This window comes from Peromyscus californicus, unplaced genomic scaffold, assembly GCF_007827085.1.
Source record: "Peromyscus californicus insignis strain IS unplaced genomic scaffold, ASM782708v3 Scaffold_7__1_contigs__length_154581171, whole genome shotgun sequence".
Lineage (NCBI taxonomy): Eukaryota > Metazoa > Chordata > Mammalia > Rodentia > Cricetidae > Peromyscus > Peromyscus californicus.
This window is the reverse complement of record NW_026294595.1, coordinates 106,732,857-106,755,624: the sequence shown is the minus strand read 5'-3', so window position 1 is coordinate 106,755,624 and position 22,768 is coordinate 106,732,857. Positions and strand designations below refer to the sequence as shown.

The 22,768-nt window shown below is 46.3% G+C and overlaps 1 protein-coding gene across 1 annotated transcript; it reads right to left on the bottom strand.

Annotated features, from left to right (window-relative positions):
• Positions 1–5,794: 5,794 nt before the first annotated feature.
• Positions 5,795–21,715, bottom strand: Prnp (prion protein). Its single transcript, XM_052724368.1, has 3 exons — positions 21,582–21,715; positions 19,057–19,155; positions 5,795–7,818 (listed from the first exon to the last, which is right to left on the bottom strand). Exon 3 carries the CDS (start codon positions 7,806–7,808, stop codon positions 7,044–7,046), a length of 765 nt encoding a protein of 254 aa, XP_052580328.1. The 5' UTR covers positions 7,809–7,818; positions 19,057–19,155; positions 21,582–21,715; the 3' UTR covers positions 5,795–7,043.
• Between the last annotated feature and the right edge of the window lie 1,053 nt (positions 21,716–22,768).

Genomic DNA, 22,768 nt, shown 5'->3' with positions numbered 1-22,768 from the left:
ATGTCCCCACCTGAGGGAAGCCAATGAGAAATGGTGACGGGCAACCACCCCCTTAGAAGTAAGATTAAGCCGTGATTTCTAGAAAGTCCCTAGAAGTGAACCAATCAGAATTATACCCATACTAGCACCCCCAAAATGATGTAACCTTGTGGTTTTTGCCTTTAAAACCTGAGCTTGCAGAGGGGTGGGCACCTCCTCCAGCCTCCACTGTGTTGGAAGGCTTGACGAGGTCCCTGCCGCACGGCTTGAACTGCTTCAATAAACCTTGCTTTTGCATTCCGACACGCTCATCTTTGGTGGTCTCTCTCTGGGGATCGAGATCTGGGCACAACAATGTCAGCTTTCAAATAAGCTACAAGCTTCACTGCCAGTAGGGTACTCCTGTTGACTAGGAGAGACTCCTTAGAAATAAGAGAAGGTGGCCGGACGTGCTGAGGTAGGCAGATTTCCACCAGTTCGAGGCCCACCAGGGTTATATGAGATCCTGTTGTAAGCCACACCCACAAACAAAACAAAGAAACATAACAAGAAAAAAAAAAAAACAAACAAACAAGAGAAGGCAAAGACACCTCTGCCATGTCCTGAGCCCTCTATGATTCCACCAAATGCCTGTCCACGGCTAGAGGAGAACGAATGACTCCAACCTCAGCCTCCTTGTTTTTCAGCTGCTGGTCTTCGGATCAGCAGTAGAAGATGATCTGAGAGCTTGCAGACCCCACAGACTCTGCAGAGCCCACCACCTGCCTGCAGTCGTCTCGGGGCCTGCATTTAATTAGCCTTGAGTGACTGAGGCATGTGTGTGAGAAGCTCATCGTTAGGATGGCTCCCATCCTGATTTAGCTAAACATCTCACTAATGGCGGACCTCAGGGCTGGGGCTGAACTTCAAGGCTTTCACACAGAGAGACTTAGCCATCCCTTCCCCCACTTCTGTCATTTGCCCAGTTCTTTCCTTCTAAGAGTATTTCCAGACAGACATCTGGTCTTGGTCGTTGTATGTCAGAGCTGGCCAGCCTTCCCTTCCTAGATCTTCCAAAGAGGAGTAGATTTCTCTGCAGAACATCCGCATCAGCAACACTTTACCACCTGGGAATTTGTTAGAAATGTAAATTCCCAGGCCCCACCCCATTCTCAGAAATCAGCAACCCTCTGGGTGGGATCCTATCACTCTGTGTAATGAGTCTTCCAAGAGTTGCAGATTCAGCTGCCAGTGTGGGAACCCCTAAGACCTTGTGCTAGAGCGGCCTACGGGTCCAGCACAGCATCAACTAGGAACTGGTTCTAAGACCCGGGAGTTGGGGCTGGCAGATTCATGCGTACATTCAAGTCAAGGAGCTCTGCTCCAGGTCAAGAGGCAGCCAAGAAAACATGTGGACTAGGCTGTAGTTTCCCTGGCGAATGTGGGTAGGACTCAGAGGTGAAGGCAAAGGATGGAAATAGATTAGTGTAGCCAGATCCCAGTGTGGGGTAGAGTTCTGCAGAACCAGAGAGGTCAGCTGGCTTAGGTGGAAATGAATCACAGAATGTTTGGGTCAGCTGGCCAGGTCAGGCCAAAGGTCTGGAAAAGCTGGGGTTCTGGATTAAGGCTCCTACTGGAGCAGACAGCACTATAGAGCTATTTCCCTCCAGAGGCAGAGGACACTTTTAAGTCCTTAAAGGAGAAGAGGGTGGAGGGGGAGGCAGCATCTGGCAGTTCTCTTGGAGAACCGTCTGTAGGGGACAGACGGGGTAGACCTAAGGTATTTACTTAAGTCCTTTTTGTTTTTGTTTTTTTTTTTTAACTCTATCTCTCTGTCTCTATGTGGGTGGGTGTGTATGTTTGGGTGCATGTAGAGGCTTGCCGTCAATCTTGGGTGTCATTTTTTTCCCCACACATGAGGTATTTAATATTTCTTATATTCTCCTCTGTTAAGCATTTTAATATTGACATTTTAAAAACATGTTGACAAGACAGCAAACGTTGGGGGTACATCATCTACCCTTGGACTTCTACTCAGGAGGCTGACACATGAGGATCACGAGTTCAAATGTATCCCAGACTAACTGCTAACACTGGGCGTCATTCTCTATGAGCCATCCACTGTTGTGATGTTCTCTCATTGACCTGGAACTTCCTGAGTAGGCCAGGCTGGCTAGCCAGCAAGCCTGCCTCCCCAGCGCTGTGACAAGCGAACACCATCGTGCCTGGCTTTTTTTTTTTTTTTTTTGGTTTTTCGAGACAGGGTTTCTCTGTGTTGTTTTGGAGCCTGTCCTGGAACTCACTCTGTAGCCCAGGCTGACCTCGAACTCACAGAGATCCACCTGCCTCTGCCTCCCGAGTGCTGGGATTAAAGGTGTGCACCACCACCGCCCGGCTATGCCTGGCTTTTTAATGTGTGTTCTGGGCATTGAACTCAGTCCCTCATGTGTCCTGGGCATTGAACTCAGTCCCTCGTCACATTTGCACAGTAAATACTGTCTGAGCTGTCTCCCCAGCAATACTTTTCAGATGAAAATTCTTGATGCAGAACTGGAGTCAGAGCCCGTGAAAGGCAGGATCAGGTGGTGACCCCAGTTGCTCACTCTGGCCTCGTCTTATTGTTTAGCAGGCCAGCCGAGAAATTGTGATTGTCAGATAATGGAGTTTATTTCTAAGTAAGTGGGAAAACGCCCAAAAGGTAGGGTGGGAATGGTTGTGCGAACTTTTGTTAAGATTTGACTCTGAGGTGCATTTTCAGTTAAGTTGTGCTGTTGAGAGTTTGTTTGTGTTGTTTTTAGTTTTGTGAAGGATGTCTCAAGGTGCTATCCTTTCATCTTGAGGTACAAAACTGACTGATTACTGCAGGCGATGGGTATCAGTATCGGGTTTCACTGATGCCTCAGCATTTTACAAACAGGCATGTACTCTGTCCAAGGTAACAAGTGCACCAGTGTGATAAGACCTGTTCTGGTCCACGGTGCCTCCTTATGCCGTTGACTATCTATCAGCGTTGAAACACACCAAGTGCCCCACCACCCCACACCTCCTGTCGACTCCTCCCTGACCTCAAGTTAAAGGCCCTTGCTGAAGTCTCTGTCTCTCGGCTTCTCTCCTGCATGGTGGAGTCGCTCGCACTGTCATGAGTGCCTTAATTTCTCAGGCCTCTTGGAGTGGGATTTCCCTCATCAGGGCTGGGTGATCCTCAAAGGCCGGCTGGTGGCACTGTCACAGCAGGGGCACCTGTGGGGGGCACCTGTGGGAGGGGATCATTGTGGTTTCCATCAAGGCTTCTCATGATTTCTTGCCTTTGTACGAGACAGCTGCTCAGAAAAATTTCCACCAGGTGAGAAGTGTGGATGCCTTCCCTTACAATGGACACCTTTACAGGGTCAATTGCCAAGTGTGGCCTTTGGGGCCAAAAGGTTGAACCTGAAATTGCAGAGCCTGAGTTATGGGGATTTTAAATGGGCTTTGGAGCTTAAGTTTCCTTTTAATCAAGAAAATCTATTTCTAAGCTGTGCGTGGTGATGCACACTTTTAATCCCAGCACTTGGGAGGCAGAGGTCGGCAGATCTCTGTGAGTTCAAGGCCAGCCTGTTCTATATAGTTAGTTGTAGGACAGCTAGGTCTATGTAGAGATACTCTGTCTCTGGAAAAAAAGAAAATCTGTTTCTAAACCAGGCATGGGAGTTCACCATTGTAATCCCAACACTTGGGAGAGACTCGGACAGGATGAGGACTGCCGGGGACGGCATATAAGATGGCTGATGTGCTGCCAGCAGAGATTGGAGAAAAGGGGACCCGAGATTGTGGACCATCAACCCTCCGTGTGTTCCCCTCCAGATCTTCTGCTTAGCATGCCTCTAGAGGGCCAAGGCAGAAATGCCTATGTGTCCCAAGGTCATGCTTTATGGCGTGCACACGCCATGTCCTCCTCCATATAAATATTTCTTGTAATGCTAGTCTTTTTCTTCTATCTGATCTTCATGTTCTGTGTTCCTAGATCAATGGTAATTTCTGTGATGCAGGAAAGGAGTGAAGTAAATTTCACAGGAAATTATACAGAGATGATCATTCAGACTGGGGTTAAGGCAGTTATGCAGTTCATGGGAAAGAACCTGCAGCCTGGGGAAGCTTTTTAGGCTTGGATAAACTATACCGAATTTGTGGTCAACTATAGCACATGGTATGTGTACCAACACACTGGACTTAAATTGGCCATGATGAATAATTCAGTTTCTGAGGCTATTCCAAGGACATTGTGTAAACTTGAGACCCTAAGGGGTATTGGCTGAAGACTGTGGATGGAATAACATATAGATGGGATGGCAAACTATAAGTGTGGGAACCTAGAATAGGAGGAAAATAGTGGCCTCCACCAAAAAAGGGAGATGTCAACTCTAATTCAGATATTTTTTATTCCTCCTGAAGGAGTGTGGAGATAATGTGACAATTGATGGAGTGATTGATTGCTACAATCTTTATTGGGTTCCTAGATTAAAAGAAGCTGCCAGAAAAGGTGAGCTTCCTTTCATAGAAACTCTGAAAATTAGATTAAGTCTTCCTTGGCATTGTTGGATATAGGACAGAAGTTGCTGACTTGCAGGGACAGATTTCTTGTCTGAGGTCATTGTGGCCCACCAGTCATGGGGCTTGGTGTTTGCAGAGGGCTGAGGAGGAAGTTAGGTGGCTACAGGGGTCTTGAGGTTGGAGCAGCCTATGTGAGAAGGAAATGACTGTCTGGTACGTTGGAATCATGAGAACATTTTGTATTGGGTGATTTCCCCTTTCCTTTCTGTTCCCCCTTTATTTATGATAATAAAAGACTGAGGTTACCAGGGCAAAAGCAGAGGCTAAAGTTAGAGAAGCTAGAGAAGTTAGAGAAGCCAGGGAAGCAAAAGAAACTTAGCAGCTGCAGAAGCCCGAAGTGACCTGTCAGCTTGCATGAACATTGTCTCTGAGTCGTTACTGCAATTCCAGGTATCCCATCCTTCAGACCCCAGAAACTGCTGAGGCTGGTCCCCGGCCGAGGACCAATGTGAGTTCGAGGCCAGTCTGGATTACCTGGTGAGTTCCAGACCAGCCTAGGCTATACAGTGAGAAAAATTAACCTAATCTCAAAAAACAAAACAAAACAAAACAAAACCAGAAAACCCATTTTTAGGAACTGAGGTATCTGAGACCCTGGTCTCAATCACCACAGCATGGTCCAAACAAATGGGGAGGGAGGGAGGGAGAGGAGGAGGAGGAAGAGAGAAACTGAATCTGAATTCAGGACAGAAAAACACTTCCACTGGGGCTGGAGCAGTGGCTCAGTGGTTAAGACCCCTGGCTGTTCTTGCAGAGGACCTGGGTTTAAGTCCCAGAGCCCACATAGTGGCTTACAAACATTTGTAACTTCGGTTTCAGGGGATCTGGCCCCTCTTCTGACTTGAGGGCAGTGCATGTGTACAGAGACATCCATGCAGGCAGAACACTGACACACAGGATGGAGGGAGGGAGAGAGGGAGGAAGGAGGGAAGGAAGGAAGGAAGGAGGGAAGGCAGGTGAGCGGGCAGGCAAGAAGAAAACCTCCTTTACAGCATGAGCCTTACCTCCAACTCCCCATCCCTCAAACCCCCCCTCAGGAGCGCCTTTGTGGTTTGCAGGGTTGAGTCCATTGAGTCACTTAAGGGAAAAATAAAAAGGCAGTGGAAATAAACTAGTCTGTGACCAGAGGTAAGAACCGAGGCCATCAGGGGCAAGTATGTGAAATTAGCCATCCCCTGCCTTGGATGAGCCCCAAGCCACCCTAGCAACAAGCCCAGGACCAGAAGCACAGAACAGAGACGAACCCTGCAGGGCGCTCATCATAGCTCCTATTTAATGTCAGTTGGATAGCAAACATTTATAAACTTTTTATATGACAAAACAAGTACATGCAAAGTTACAAATATAGAAAATGTGAAGTCCATGCAGATTTCAAAGACCAGCGAGGGGTCCACTTTGGATTCATAGACGGAACTGAGTGCATGTTGAGCCTAAGGGCCACACAGTAAGCATTTAGTACCGGACGAAAGGGTCTGTGCGTTACATACTTCGGATGCATCAGAACAGAAGGCCTAAGCTTGTAGTTATACTTCATATATTCTACACAGAACTCCTGCAGTGCAGGCCGATGCTATTACAGAGTGGTGTACGTCTGCGCAGGGAAATATGGAGTAATTTAAGGAACGAAGTTTGCTTTACTTAAACAACGCTAACAGAATTTCTCTTTCCACTTTGAATGGCGCCTATTTCTCTCATCTGCAACCTAAGAGAATGTTTAGATTGTTTCTTTGTTGTCCGATTCAAATACAAGTATAGAAACAAAGGGGATGACCTAATTCTGGCTTTTGACAATTATGAGACAGAAATGAAGAAATGCTGTGTCTTGACTTTGCGTCCTAACCCTCTCTCCCTTCACAGGAGGACCACGCTTTCACAGTGTGGGATCTCCTCAGAGTCAAACTCTCCTGGTTCAATCCAAGCAAGGTTAAAAAGTCATTCTAGTTCCTAGGAAATGAACAAAGGTTTGCTTTCAAGGTTAGTAGGGTAATTTTTTTTTTCTGCTGCTTTAATCAGGTAGAGTTTATGTTAGTAAAGAAAGAATGCCACATATGGATGCTTTACATATCCCAAATGGGAGGATGTTTCTTAGGGCACCATGCCCAAACAATGACTTCTTTGGTTGTAGAACCCTTTGCCTATTTTAACAGTTATGTGTGTCTGTCACTGTGTACTCTGGGTAGAAGTCAGAGGGTCACATCAGTATTTACTCACTAGACCAAGATAAAGCCCTGACTAGCCAGCGATTATTTGCTGTTATATTCTTATTGGCCTGGTATTAGCACTGGCCCATAATGGACTCAGTCAAAAGACTCTGGAGTGAATAGCACTACTGTACATTTCCCAGGGCCCATCAGTGCCAAGGGCATTAGCCTATGGGGGACAAAGAGAGAAGCAAGAATGAGACACCACCTCAATAAGAAGAGCTACAGGTGGGTAACCCCTCCCCCAGCCTAGACCACAAGAACGAGAAAGGACGAGGAGTGGGAAAGCCCCCCTCATCCCACTATCAGGAAGATGAGGAAGGAGAGGAGGAGGATCACAGGCGGGGAGGAGAACAGCACCGCGCTGGACCTCCTGCCGTCATAGTAGGCCTGGGACTCCTTCTGATACTGGGTGACACACATCTGCTCCACCACGCGCTCCATCATCTTGACGTCGGTCTCCGTGAAGTTCTCCCCCTTGGTGGTGGTGGTGACTGTATGCTGCTTGATTGTGATGTTGACGCAATCGTGCACGAAGTTGTTCTGATTGTTGTACTGATCCACGGGCCGATAGTACACTTGGTTAGGGTAACGGTACATGTTTTCACGGTAGTAGCGGTCCTCCCAGTCATTGCCAAAATGGAGCATGGGCCTGCTCATGGCGCTCCCCAGCATGTAGCCACCAAGGCCCCCCACCACTGCCCCAGCCGCAGCAGCGCCTGCCACATGCTTCATGTTGGTTTTTGGCTTGCTGGGCTTGTTCCACTGATTGTGGGTGCCGCCTCCTTGACCCCAGCCACCACCATGGGGCTGACCCCAGCCACCACCATGAGGCTGTCCCCAGCCACCACCATGGGGCTGCCCCCAGCCACCACCATGGGGCTGCCCCCAGGTGCCGCCACCTTGAGGTGGGTAACGGTTGCCCCCAGGGCTGCCCTGCCCAGGGTATCGGCTTCCACCGGTGTTCCAGCCTCCAGGCTTTGGCCGCTTCTTGCAGAGGCCAACATCAGTCCACGTAGCCACAAAGAGTGCGAGCAGCCAGTAGCCAAGGTTCGCCATGATGGCTGATCTGCAAAATGAAGAACAAGGCATCATTGTCCAGCACTCAGGCTGAAGCTACTTGACATCTGTTACAGAACAAATGAGTGGTAGTCATGGCATCATCCGCCGCCGCCCCCTCCCCCTGGGGGGGGGGCGTTTCCTTGACAGCATTTAGGAGAAAAATGACCGTAAATCAAAGATATACAACTCATACACATTCTTGTAGGACAGATGTCTCTATTCCCTGGAAACAAGAATTACCCCCCAGTTGGTAAACTAGATCTGGTCTGGGGGGAAAGCACTGAATGGTGAGTATGCCCTGGCTTTGAGCTTCTTTAGGTCAGTGGAATTTAGAACCGGGTATGATCTTGTGGGGAGCCTGGCATCTGTACTCAGAAGGCAGCTATAACGGACCTTGGGTCCTGTGGGTGTGTGCGTACCTCTACACCAAGGACAATCTCTATCCACATACGGAGACCTCATTCCCCAGAATTCAAAAGTAACCTGTGAGTACACCCGTCCCGAGTAACCCTGAGTCAGGGTCCAGTCAGGAAGATTGAGTGGCTATAGCAGGAGCAAAGACACTGAAGATGGCTGACTCCGTGTCCCCCTGCAGCTGTGGAGGTTAGGAATCAGTCTCTCAAAAGCCAGGTGCGGGGCATGGGGCGTGGTGCTGTGTGCCTATGACCCCAGCAGTTGGGAGGAAGAGGCTGAAACAGGAGGACTGTGAGTCCTAGACAAGTCTGGCCTTGTAGCCCACGTCTCAAAAACCAAACCCAGAGTCTCTTGTCTGTTGTCATTTTCTCTGGGCTACAGCAGCATTTGGCACAGAGCGGGCCATAACAGACAGCTGTCGAGTGAAGGAATTAACATCCTCTGAGCATACTGAAGCCAAGAATCTCCTCTAAGGAATTCTCAACCCAAGTTTATTAGAGACAGGAAATACCTAGGAGTTAGCAGGCTGGCTTGAGAATTCCTCATTCTCTCCACAGACAAGAGAGACAGATGGGCTGGGCTGCCGAGAGTGGGAAAACATCGAGCCGAGTTCCCAAGTGCAATGGTGGGATTCAAGAACAGGGGCCGAAGAACAAGAGATTACCAAACTGCATTGCCACATCCTAGGCCAAACCACACGCCTGAAATGCCAGTAAGCCATAAAACGTAAAAGGCCATGCACAGTCACACTCTGCTGAGTCCTGCTTCCAACACTGACATTCCTGTTACACTGAAAAAAATTAGAAAATTAGTTTTCGGGGCTGGAGAGATGGCTCAGTGGTTAAGAGCACTGACTGTTCTTCCAGAGGTCCTGAGTTCAATTCCCAGCAACCACATGGCAGCTCACAACCATCTGTAATGAGATCTGGTGCCCTCTTCTGGCCTGCAGGGACACATGTGGGCAGAACACTGTATACATGATAAATAAATATTTAAAAAAAAAAGAAAGAAAATTAGTTTTCAATTAAATTGCATAATGTATAGGAGAAAAGCCAGTAAACGAATGAGCTAATATTCTGCTCATATTTCTAGTAAAATTATTGAAATGGGATAATAAGTAAAGCAAAATACATTTAGAAAATACAAGTCAGATTTAAGGGCTGAGGCCACACCAATTGGGATTTTTGGAAGTTTCTTCTAGTGAAGGTCAGAGGGCAGGACATACTCCCACACCTCCAGTCCCTGTCTTTCAGTTGCTCCCTGGTCTGTCCCATTTTCTCACGGCCCAGTCGTTGGCCTTATGCTGCTCATGTTTCAGGGAACCTAACTGTCCCCTCATTTTAGGCCTCAGTCTATCCTGGACTTGGTGATAAGCCTTATAATCCCAGCACATGGCTGAGACAGCATGATTGAAAGTTCAGTATAACGGTAGGGGAAGGAGCTCAGTGATAGAGAACTTGCTTAGCATGTTCGAGGCCTGGGTTCAATCCCCAGAACCCCAATCAATCATTCATCAACCAACCAACCAACCTCTCAGTCTAAAGGGTTTTTATGTACAGCACTTCATTTGTGCTGCTGAGCCAAGCCTAGCCATAAGTTCTTGAATTTCCTCTTTGTCACAGCACACATAAAATTCTATTAGCAACTCTTCTCAGTTCTGTCTTTACACTGAATCCTAAGCCCTTTAGCTTCCCACATGTTTCAACGCTACTATCTTAGCTGACGCCTCCATCACTGCTCGTGGGAGTCCTTCCATAGCTGTCCAGCTAGAATCTTGTCTGTCCCCCGACCCTGCCCTGCCCCAGCTCCTATCCTGTGTTTTCCTTTTAATATGTGGCCACATTGTACTGGTTCCCCAAGAGGCACTCTTCTATATCCAGTTTAAAATACAAAGTCCTGGCCACGTTGGCTGGGAAACATGGGACTTGGCTCCCCGCCCCCCCCCCCCCCCCCCCGCCCCCAGCCTACTCAAACCTGTTAGAAACAAAGAATACCCTCAGAGTTACACAAAGAAACATATGCACAAAGCAACTTCTTTTTGAAAAAAGGGTATGCCAGAACCAAAATGGAGCCACAGCAAGCACATGGCAGCCAGAAGTTGGGCTTGGTTTTTATTCTAAGGCAGGTGGTGATTGTGTCTTTTCCTCATTGGCTGGGGTCCTACCTCACAGTCTTCTCAGATGGGCTAGTTTTAAAAGAATCAGCACAAAGGAAATGAAAGAAAGGGAGAAAGGGAGAAAGGGCTGGCTGTCAGAGGCCATCAAGGTCTGGGAATGTGGCATTTGTAGGGGGCTTTGTGTAAACAAAGGCTTCACTGGGTGGGGGAGATGAAAAGATCCGTAAAGATGTTTTACAAGGTGTGCAGGGTGACTTATGGAATCTTGGCTCGCTACCTTTGATAGGAAGCAAACATTCCCCATAAACCCCAAAAGTGGGTCCTACCTCTGGGCCTTTGCACTTGCTGCTTCCTTGGCCCAGGTAGCTCCTCCCCCAACTACTCACGTGGCTCTCAAATGGTGGGGGAGAGGCTCTTCATACCATGTGGTATAGCACCCCTTCTCCTGTCTACTTCTCCTGCTTCATTGCTTTCCAGAGTAAATAATACACTTGACATACTAGTTATTGTGGACCTATTGTCCATTTTCTCCACCAGGGGCAGGTTCCTCCAGGGTAGAGTCTTGGGTCTGTTTACAGCAATGTCCCCAGACACAGTGCCTGATCCATAAACATGCAGAGAAAATGCTGAAGGGATGGCTACAAAGACATCTTTACTGAAACGGAACTAACAAGCAGCTAGGAATAAGTATTTGCAATGGATGGCTTTCCTCCAAGGGCCAGCTAACAACTGCCCTGAACTAACCAAACATTTGTTTCCTGGGCCAGCCACTGCGGCAGGCTCGGGCTGGCTGAAGATACAGTATTCTATGATACAGAAGGGTGGGAGCCAGAGGAGGCTGCTGGGAATCCTGCCCGCCGACACTTCTTTAAGGCTGTGTGGGAGCCAGCTGGGGTGTGGCTCAGTGGAAGGGCATTGGCCTAAACATGCCCTGGTATCTGTCCACAGCACTGCAAAGGAAAGTTACAGTTCTGTGATGTGGAGAGACACAGATGTGGGAAATGACACCACACAGTGATAAGGACACAAGGGGGGGGGACGGATGCAGAAGGGGGTGGAGAAGGGGGACAGCGGTTAGAGAGGAGGGGGTGGGGTTAAAGGGACACTGGCAGATCTGAGGACACCTGAGCCTGGAGCTGTAGTGTACAGTGGAAAGACAGGCGGGGGTCAGGTAACAGGCCTTCCACGCAAAAGGAGCAGACCTCTGGGACAGATTACACCCGCCATTCTTGGTCTAACATTACTACGTCTCCTTTAGTCTGGAGACTAGCTGCTCCACAAAGACAACAACAGGCAGTGTCCTTGCAGCCTCCCCCTCTTATCTGGATGCTGGTTCTATGGCAGCCCTAACGATAAGGCCTGTGAAAGGCCTGACCTGGGTCTGGAGGCATCATGAGCCACTGAAGAGTTTGGGTTCTAAGTCTTAGGCCACTGCAGTAAGGGAGCTGAGGTGGAAGGAGAGCCATGCGAGTCAGTGGGCAGCCTCTGGGCGGAGTGCAGTGGCAGATATAACTGAAGGAACCATGTGGGACCCCCGCTTCTGGACTAGGCAGCCACATGGGCAGAACATGGAATGCGCATCCAACCTGGGGGGAGGTGGAAAAAAGGGTTGTTTTTGGCTACACTATTGTCCAACAACTTGGGAGTCAAGAGCTCCAAGTGTCCAGGGATAAGGAACCACTACCAACCCGGGACATCAGCCTGGAAGCTGTCCCCTAGACACCTAACATGACGCCATCACAGCCACGGGCACACAGGGCTCGCCAGTACTGAAACTGATACTGGATAATGATGGAGAATTATAAAACATATCAAGACAGGATCATTTCAAAATCAACTGAGAACAAGAAAAGCAACATTTAAAATCATGAAATTCGTTTACAGAATGATTTCTAAAGAGGGACTCAAACCTTACACAAGGCCTAGGCGATCTGAGCTATTGATTCTAAGCCCTCATTCAAATAGGGCCACCCAAGTGAGCAGTTCCTGGGCTGTGGCTGCTGCGAGTGGCAGAGCATTTGCCTAGCTTCCAGCTCCAGCACTATAAAAGATTGTTGGTTCATTAAGTTGCTGGGAATAGAGATTAGGTTTCTGGGTCCATGGCTGGTTGTAATGTCATCTGAGATATTTTAGTAAGTACTCAATAAAGGTCATAATCTACTTTTCACTAAGAAGAACACTCCCAGAACAATAGCAATAGGAGTTTCCTTAACTTGATAAACATTACAATAAAACCAGGAACCATAATGATCTTTGAAAACATTCAAGATCAGAAGCAGATTTAAAAAAGGGGGCGGGGGAAGGAAGAAAGAAAAAAGAAACAAAAAACAAACTTCCATTGTTCTCAAGGTGCTGCCAATGTCCTGTGTAAAGAGGAAGAAATAGCAGGAATCACGAGGAAAGGGCAAACTGACATCATTTGCAATTAACCAGATCACAACAGAAAATACAGAAGTAGATGAGGCTAGGGTGTTGCACGCCTTTAGTTACAGCACTCGGGAGGCAGAGGCAGAAGGATCTCTGAGTTCAAGGCCAGCCTGGTCTACAAACTGAATTCCAGGACAGCCAGGGCTACACAGAGAAACCCTGTCTCAGAAACCAAACCAAACCAAGCCCAAACAAACAAATATTTAGCAAGGTTGCAGGTTACAGGATGAACAGAAAGAAGGAAGGGTTTATTTGGTGTTAATTTCTAATGGGTAGGAGTCTATCACTATAACGGGGGCAGGGTGGGGAGCGTGGCACAAGGCAGGAAGGCACTACAGCAGCAGCTGAGTGCTCACATCTTGATCCCCAAGCGGGGTGTGTGTGTGTGTGTGTGTGTGTGTGTGTGTGTGTGTGTGTGTGTGTGTGAAGAAGCGGGGAGGAGAGAATTTGAAATGGCAGGAGTCTTTTGAAATCACACAGCAGTGACATATTTTCTCCAGCAAGGCCACACTTCCTAATCCTTCCCAAATAGCCACCAACTTGGGACCAGACACTCAAACGCCTAAGACTTATGGGAACATTTCATTCAAATCACCACAGTGAGTATACAGAAACAAACATAATTTCTATAACAGACAGAATTAACTAGAAAAAAAAGATATCCATATAGCAAGCAAACTATAAAACATCTAGAAATGATAAAACTAAAGAGGGTTTTTTGTTTGTTTGTTTGTTTTTTGGCAGAAAATTCTAAACTTTAATTCCAGGTTGATTTTTCTGAAGAGCTTAATAAACTCACATGGAAAAAAAGATGTGTCTATTAATCACAAAGCCAACCTTAAAAGAAGAACTGAGGGGAGAACGTGGCACATCAGACTTAAATCATACCATAAAGCCACTAAAAAATACCATAAAGCCATTAAAATTCAAAAACAGACCAACAGTCTAAAGTTCAAATATGGATGAATGCATACATTCTGTAACAAGGACTTGATACCACAAACCAATAAGACGCTTCTGAGAAACAGAAGAAAAATAAAAATGGATCACTGCTGCAGGCCGCAGGAATATATCATAAGAACTCAACTGGTTACGGCAAAGTCACTACCTGGAGGGATCAGGGAATTCCTCCAGAGGAAGCCAAAACCCAAGGAGTTTTTGGTGTTACTTGGCTTGTTATATATCATCTGTCTTCTGTTATGAAAATCATGTGTGCCTTCATAGTTTTCCCAATTGACTTTTCCCTAAGAAGGACTAACAGTGTGGACTGATCACCCTCTGGACATACACATTCCAGGTATTTGGAGAACAGCCTCAGGAAAGGCTTTCTCTGGAATCAGATATCTCCCCTAGCCACTTTCAAGGACTACAGGAAACACCACCCAGGTGGGCGCCCAACTTCCGAGGACTAACAATGATAGCAGCCCACATGCAAGTCTCCTGACTTATGGTAAATTCCACAAGGAGACATCACCTAGGAGAGGTGGACGTTAAGTAATAGCTTTACACAATTTAGCTCGGACCCTCCCTTTATATACCGGGACTTCCAGGGCACAGGACGGAGAAGAGAAAAGAGAATGGAAGAACTAGACGGGTAAGAACTTGAGAGGAACAAACTGAGATGGGGAAGAACTAGATTGAAGGGCTAGAAGAGAGGACTAGAGGAACGAGATGGAAGATGAGGAAGAGCCAGATGGGGAAGAACAAGACGAGGAAGAGCCAGACGAGAGAGGAGACGGGAGAGGAGCTGATAGGGGAAAGAACTAGATGGATGAGAACCTAGAAGGGACAGAACTAGATGAAGGAATTAAGATAGAACCTAGAGGGGACAGTAGATAAATATAGAGAAATCAGGCAAGAAAGGAGCTAGACATGAGAGCAGAATAGAAGCTGCGTAGAGAGAGAACTATCACAGAATAATAAAGTGTATGAACTAAGGAGTTTCGTGTACATAGATTCATTTCTTTTCATCAAAGATTAATTATCAGCTGGTTGTAGATTCTTTCCGGACCCTGGGAGGGGACTATCGAGGGGCTGGACCCCCATAGTCCCCGACAGATCCTTAATCCCATGTGCAAAAGTAGACTCTAGATAGGACCAAAGACCTAAACGTGAGTGAGGCAGAGAGCACACCGCCGGAATCCAGCTCTCAGGAACCTAGATAACACTGCTGAGTTTCAGCCAGTCCGATGGAGTGAGACCCAGCTCTAAAAAGTGGAACAATAAGCCGGGCGGTGGTGGCGCACGCCTTTAATCCCAGCACTCGGGAGGCAGAGCCAGGCGGATCTCTGTGAGTTCAAGGCCAGCCTGGACTACCAAGTGAGTTCCAGGAAAGGCGCAAAGCTACACAGAGAAACCCTGTCTCGAAAAACCAACAAAAAAAAACAAAAAAAAAACAAAAAAAAAAAAAAGTGGAACAATAAACAGGCCATTGAAGTGATTAGTATTCCAAAATACAAATGGTCAACAGACATCTGAAAAAATGTTCACCATCACTGGTTGTCAGAGAAATGGGATAAAGAAAATGGGACTTCATTCAGCATAATGAAAAGCAAAATCATGCCATTTGGAGGACAATGGATGCAACCAGGGATTATTATTTTAAGTGAATTAAGTCAGACAAATGTTGCATGTTTTCTCTCACATAGAAGCCCTAGATTTGACATAGATACATAAAACAATGTCTGTCTGTCTGTCCGACATGAAAGGATGAGTGAACCTATCTAGGGGACTAATGAGAGGAAGGAGGAAGAAAAAGGGGAAGGTAGGGGGCATGGTTTATATTATTTATTTGTATGAAAATGTCCTTATATAACTCAATTCTACGTACAATAACTATGTCAATTAAAAAGCTTCTGTATGCCCTACTACCGCCCTTATTGGTATGCACATGGTATATGCATGTGTGCATGCATGTGTGTGCAGGTGATGCAGAAGACTGAAATGGCTGCAGGGTGTCTTCCTTCATTGTTTTTCGTATTATTATTATTATTATTATTTTTCTGACGGGGGAGGGCTCTCGCTGCACTGGAAGCTCACGGACTCAGCTAAGCTGGCTGGCCTGTGAGCTCTTGAGAGTCATTTGTCTCTGCCTCCTGGTGCTGGGTTAGAAGATTGTGCAGCTGTGCATCAAAAATAAATAAATAAATAAATAAATAAATAAATAAAACCACCCCTAAACATGGCGGCTGTAGGCTGGACACGAGGAAGGGAAAATAGTCTCACAAAGAGAAAGCTTTAGATCAGTGGTTCTCAACCTTTCTAAGGCTGTGACCCTTTAATACCTCATGTCATAGAGAGCCTCAACCATAAAATTATTTTCATTGCTACTTTAGAACTCTATCTTTGCTAGTATTATGAATCATCATGTAAATATCCGATGTACAGAATGGTCTTAGGTGACCCCTGTGAAGGGGCCATTTGACCTTCAAATGAGTTGTGACCTACAGGTTGAGAACCACTGGTTTAGAGGGACAGTAACTATACTATATTTATTTTATGAATTAGAAATCTTTGTGAAATAGGTACCTTTCCATTAATATATAAATGACCACAATGAATCTATTCAACGAATCTTTATTGAGTAACTAGTATATGCATTTTAAACAGTAGAGCTAGGTGTGGTGGCATATGCCTGTAATCCTAGTACAAGGAAGAATTTTCACTAATGTGAGTGATGAAAACACCATCTATGCCGTTCTTAGACTGTTCTGGGACCTTACAGAGTTGTGATTTTCTCTGTGAAAACTATGGAAAATCACCTAGAAAGGCCTTTGGCCAGGGGCTGGGTAGGGGGGAGGATAAGTGGGCTCACTAGAATGGCAGTTTTGAAATCTGCCGCATCTAAAGACATAGTGGGGCAGGGGCTGGAGAGATGGCTCAGTGGTTAAGAGCACTAGCTCCTCTTTCAGAGGACCCAGGTTCAATTCCCAGCATGACAGCTCACAACTGTCTGTAACTCCAGTTCCAAGGGATATGACACCTTCATAATAAATGCACGTAAAATAAATTTAAATAAATTATTTTAAAAAAGACAACAGTAGGGTATATATTCCATTCACAATGACATTAAGAACTCAAAATTATCTAGGATTCATCCTCAAAATAAACAGCAGACTTACTGAGAAAAGCTTTACAATTTTGCTGAGATATTAAAAAAAAAAGAGTAGAAAAAGCAAAAAGACATGTATTAATGGAATTTAGAAATCAATATAAAAGAGATTCCAATTACATTCAAATAACTCAGAGTCATCATTCTTATCTAAATTCAGAGGATTTTAAGAAGCATGATGCCGTGACACATAAAAAGGATGCAGGGTATGATGCCCCACGAACATAATCCCAGCGGCTGCAAGGTGGAGGCAGAGGGGTCAGGAACTCAAGACGAGCCTTGCTCACAAGGAGTCAGAGGCCAGGCTGGACAGGTCCAGTCTTCTCTGCCTGCCTGTCTAAAAAGGATTGGATGGAGGATGTAGCTCAAGGCTGGAGCACTTGCCTGGTACATGTAAGACTCTGAATATGGTCCCCAGCACTGAAAAAAAATAAAATAAAAAGCCCTAAAAAATGAAGAAATGATCGTTGGGAGGAGAATTCAGAGCACACTGGCCAGCCATGTCTTAGAATGCAAAACTGCATAGACATCGTAAGAGCAACACGTCCAGCTACAGAAGGAGAGAGACAGCACAGACGTCCACAACTCTCCCAGTTATTCTATTCACGCTACATATGGCATCGAGGGGCAGAGCTGCTAAGAACTGGTCCCAAGGGTGTAAGATGCTGCTGCTGGGATCCACATTACTGACCAGTTTCTGCAGTCCACTAAAGCAGTGCGCCGAGATTCAGAACACATACAACCTGAAGTTTAATCAGCTAAACGATGAAGCAGAGAGGATAACACACATACACACACACACACACACAAATGTATACACAGAGACATACACATACATACATACAGACAGACAGACACAATATGCACATACACATATACACACACACAGAGACATACACAAAAAGACACACATAAAGACAGACACACATACAAATACATACACACAGACACAATATGCACACACATACACACACCAGTGCTCAACTCCTCCTCCATCCCAGGGAGAAATTTCCTGTCTCTCTTGTGCTCAGTAGAATTAATTCATTTCTCGTCATTAAAGGAACTGGATCAAGCTATGTAAGATGACAGAAAACACTTTAGTGGTCTGAACTGGTATCTTAAGGCCCATCTCTGGATCAAGGGTAAAGGGTCTCTAAGCTTGCTCATCATCAGAACTACTAGAAGAACTTTTGAAAAAAACATCAGAAATCCTCCCAGGACAGTCTGGAAGTGCTGAATGATGGGATCTGAGAGGTTGGAAAAGCCTACCATGAAGGCCGCCACCCACCTGCCCTCCTTCCCTTGCTAAGCTATGGAATCCCACATTTACATTTATTCTGCCTTCTGTTAAGAGGGTGCGGCTCCCTTGAAGCAACCACACGATACAGAGGTAGCAATGAGCAGAATATCCTCCAACTAAAAGGATTAGCTTAACACATCGGGACAGAAGTTTTCCTGGGCCTAAGAGTGAGTGCACACACTATCCACTTATGTGTTATTGTGTAACACTGTAGCCATCTCTGCATTAGATAGGATGCATTTTTAAAGTGTTTATTATGCAGTAGCTCACAGATGCCTTGAGAGGAGGGAATGGGAAAGTAAAACCATCATTCAGAAACTCCAGCTGGGTGTGGTGGCTAGTGGTTGGCTCTGAACTTCTAACAGGAGCGCAAGGGAGTTCCAGGTTAGCCCACGCATATGAAACCCTGCCTCAAAACAAGCAAAACCAAACCACAAAAACAACAACAACAACAAACCAAGAACAAACAAAAGGAAAAACCTAAATTAAAACCAAAACAAAACAAGCAACCCATCCTACTGCAAAAAAAAAAAAGAAAAGAAAAGAAAAGAAAAAAAGAAAAAGAAAAAAGAAAAGAAAAAACTTCACTCTATCTTTCTTACTCGGTTGAGATCTGGCACAGAAATGTCTATCTGTTATTATTTTTTAAATGCTTGCAGTTCCCTAGCCCAGCACAGTCCCAGAGAAAGCTATGGCCTTTATCCTCTGGAATCAAGCTGACTTTACAAGAGATCAGTGCACATCGAGGAGTAAGTCCCACATTACTAGGTAGCCTCTGGAACAAGCCTGGTGCTTAGTCTTCTCTGGTCCCCACACCCCAGACAGCTGGTGATGCTCAAGACCTCCCCGAGACCACAAAGATTCACAGAGCACTTACAATATGGTGCGGTTCTCCTAACCTGGACCGGTACCACCAGGAAGGCAGAGTATTTCAGCTCAGTTGAAACTGTTCGGTTTTGAAATATATTCAGGAGTCCTTCAAAACACACACAAAAGGAAAATTAGAATTGATAAATAAATCTACGAACCCAAAGACAATCAAGTCTAATATACAAATTACCAAACCACTAATAAATACAGTCACATAAAATGGGGCAGTATTTGAAAATGGAAATATAAGCTCAGCTCGGCTCAAATACATTCCAAAAGTAAACATGGCATGGTTTATGTCATTTTAGAAACTAAAAAACTATCCCTGTATTCAATCCCTAGCATTTCAAGAAAAGAAGTCTGTGAACTGTCTCCCCCACCCACCCCTCCATGCTTACTTAACAAGCAGAGGAAACAGTACCTCCACAAACCTACAGTTAAGATCAGAGGCACTTTCTGAGCCCTTTCATTCCTGCTCTTCTGGGTTTTCACAGGGATAGGGCATGAGTCCAGGAGAGGCTAGGTCTCCTAACCTATACTCTGACTCTCAGTTTTCCCCAGTGACACATGGATCCCAAATGAAGAGTGTTCAGGATCCCCAAGGTTCCTTTCACGAACCTGCCACATAGTTTTCTTAGCGGCTCAGCTGTTAAACATTTAGATTGGTTCTCAGTTGGTTCTAATTTTAAGTCACTGCTTGGCATATGGCTCCCACAGCCCTTTGTCCTATCACAGGTAAGTTGCCAGAAGGGTTTCTGGGTCACAGCTGACAACTAATAATACCTCACCAGATTGTTCCACTGCAGGGCTCATGCCTGTAACCCAGCATTCTGGGAAGCACCAGGGAGGAGTGCCACAAATTTGAGGCCTGCCTGGTCCACATAGCAAATTCCAGGCCAGCCAGGGCTACATATTGAGAGCCGGTTATGAACTGTTATGAACTCAGAAAGACGAAAACACTCCAAACTAACCAATGAACCAAACAAAAAAGCCCCTACTGACTTACAATATCCTGTTAAGTGTGAATGGGAAACAGAATAGCACACATTCAACATCAAGTTTTACACAGACCATTCATCTTTGCAATAAATGCCAGACACAGGTTGCATTTTCTCCTAAAAATGAACCAAAGAGGCTGCAGAGCTAGCTCAGCAGTTCAGAGCACTGGTTGCTCTTCCAGAGGACCTGGATTTGGTTCCAAGTTCCCACGTGGTACTGGGCTCATGACCATCCATAACTCCAGTTTCAGGGCATCCAACACCCTCTTCAGACCTCCACAGCACAGGCACATACATGCATATGTGGATACAAAACACCCATACACATAAAATAAATACTTAAGTCTAAAAAAAAAAAAGATGAACAAAAGGAACCTCAGGGCTGAGCAGTGGTGGCACACGCCTTTAATCCCAGCACTTGGGAAGCAGAGCCAGGCGAAGCTCTGTGAGTTGGACCAGCCTGGTCTACAGAGCGAGATCCAGGACAGGCACCAAAACTACACAGAGAAAGACCAAAAAAAAAAAAAAAAAAAGGAACCTCAGGAAATGTCACGACATAAAGTTGATTGTAATACCATCTTTCTAGCCCTAAAGTAGGGCCACCTCTCCCCAAACCTGAATGGTAGTTTCAGGCGACAACCTCTCAGGGTTGCTGTTGACATTGTTCTTGTCTATTTAATAGATGTAAACACAACAAACAAACTTGCTTTAATTTGCATCTTGTTCTGCATCTTATTCAGAAAAATGACTCATCATTTAGTCCCTGTTATAAATAACATGGAAAACTTGTGCCAGATACAAATAAAACACAAATCACCTCTTAGCTTTCTGCTTCCTTCCCCTCGCTGAAGCTCTCAGGTGTGTGTGTGTGTAGGGAAAGTAGTTCACTGAATAGCTAATTTTTCCAGATGTCTGATATTTTAATTCAAAATTCTGGCTGTTTGTTATGTAATTAGATTTGCACACGTCTTTAATTCCACACTACCAGGAGTTTCTCTTAATGAAATGCGGAATTCGGCACATGGGCAACTGCTATTAAACCACAATATTCAAAGTACAAGAAAATAAGACAGCCATGAAAACGCCGAGGTAGGACAGTGAAATCGCCACAGTGAAATCGCCCGGCAGGGCAGACGGCACGGCGTTGGGTATGGGACTGAGAGATGCTAAGGACTGACGAGACCACGGTGGTGTAAAATTATGTTCGCTGTAGCTATTACAAAGAGAGAAGAAAACAGCAAACGACAGTCAAAAGATGTCACCCCACCCCCCAACCCCCATTCCCGAGCGATGCTGGGCAGTGAACCGGGCTGGGGAGGAAGGGCTGGCTCCGGGCCTCTCCTGGGGTTCGGTCCCTCCAGGGGACGCGCAGCAGCGGGCGCACGGTCACCTCCCAGCCAGGCTCAGCCTCAGCCCCGCGGCTTCAGAGCCCCGATTGCCGGAGCAAGCCGGGCTTGGCTCCGGGAAGGCCGAGGGCTCGCCGAGGCCTGGCTCCAGCACTCCTTTCCTAGGCCAGGCTTCAGAAGCCGCTTACCTGCCACCGACGCGCCGTGCGGACCGGGTCTGCTGCTCCGAGGCCGCGGGGGAGCGGGGCGGGGCAGGGAGTCAGGAGGGGAGCGGGGCGGGGCGGGGCCGGAGGGGGCGGGGCGTGCCTGCTCACCAATGGCAGCGCCGCTTCTCCCCCCGGGAAATGAGTCACCGCTCCGGACTGGCTTAAAGATTTGTATCTGTTTAAACCACCTCCAGGTGTCATCACTCCCTGACGTCGGTCATCGACTATAAAAATCATCTTTAATGGAAGACTGGTCCAGAACCCAGTGCTCCCGTTACATAATGGGGAAGGCGAGAGAATGAAAGGTTACCTAACGGAGCGAGAAAGCCATCGCTGGAACTTTAGTAGCAAGAAATTGCCGAAGAGGAAGATTTTTCTAGCTCAATATGTAGGCATTTTCCCATAAACTATAAAAATCAGAGGCCTCTTGCATCGGCTACTTCCTGTTGGTTTATTCTCTGTTTTTTCCTTCCTTCCCCTTCTTTCCTTTCTTCTTTTTTCTTTCTCTCCCTCCTTTTTTCTTTGTCTTTGGTGACAGACTCTGTAGCCCAAGTTGGCGTGGACTGCTCACTAATTAGTTTAAGCTGACCTCAAAAACTCAAAGCAACGCTCCTGCCCCAGCCTCCCGAGTGCTAGGATTATAGGCATGCCTAGCTCATCTGTTCGCTTTCTGCTTTTATTTTGTCCAAAGGGAAAAATTTAGCAGCTCCTTCTGCATGTGTCCTGAAGCAGCTTAGAGGAAACTGTATATATATTTTGGTTTTTTTGAGACAGCGTTTCTCTGTGTAGTTTTGGTACCTGTCCTGGATCTCGCTCTGTAGACCAGGCTGGCCTTGAACTCACAGAGATCCTCCTGGCTCTGCCCCCCAGTGCTGGGATTAAAGGCATGTGCCAGCACCACCCGGCTGGAAACAATATTCTTGTTCAAGATGCCTGCTGAGTTGGACAAATAAAGCCTGTAATCCCAGATATTCAGAAAGTTGAGGCAGGAGGCTCTCAAGTTCAAGGCTGAGCTGGGCAACTTAATGATACCTTCTCAAAAAGAGGCAGTGGGTAGGAAGCTGGGGAGCTGGCTCAGTTTCCAAGCATGAGAACCTGAGTTTGGAGCCCAAGAACTCCTGGAGAGTCCTTGGGGAAGACATCTGACATTGACCTCTGACCTTCACATA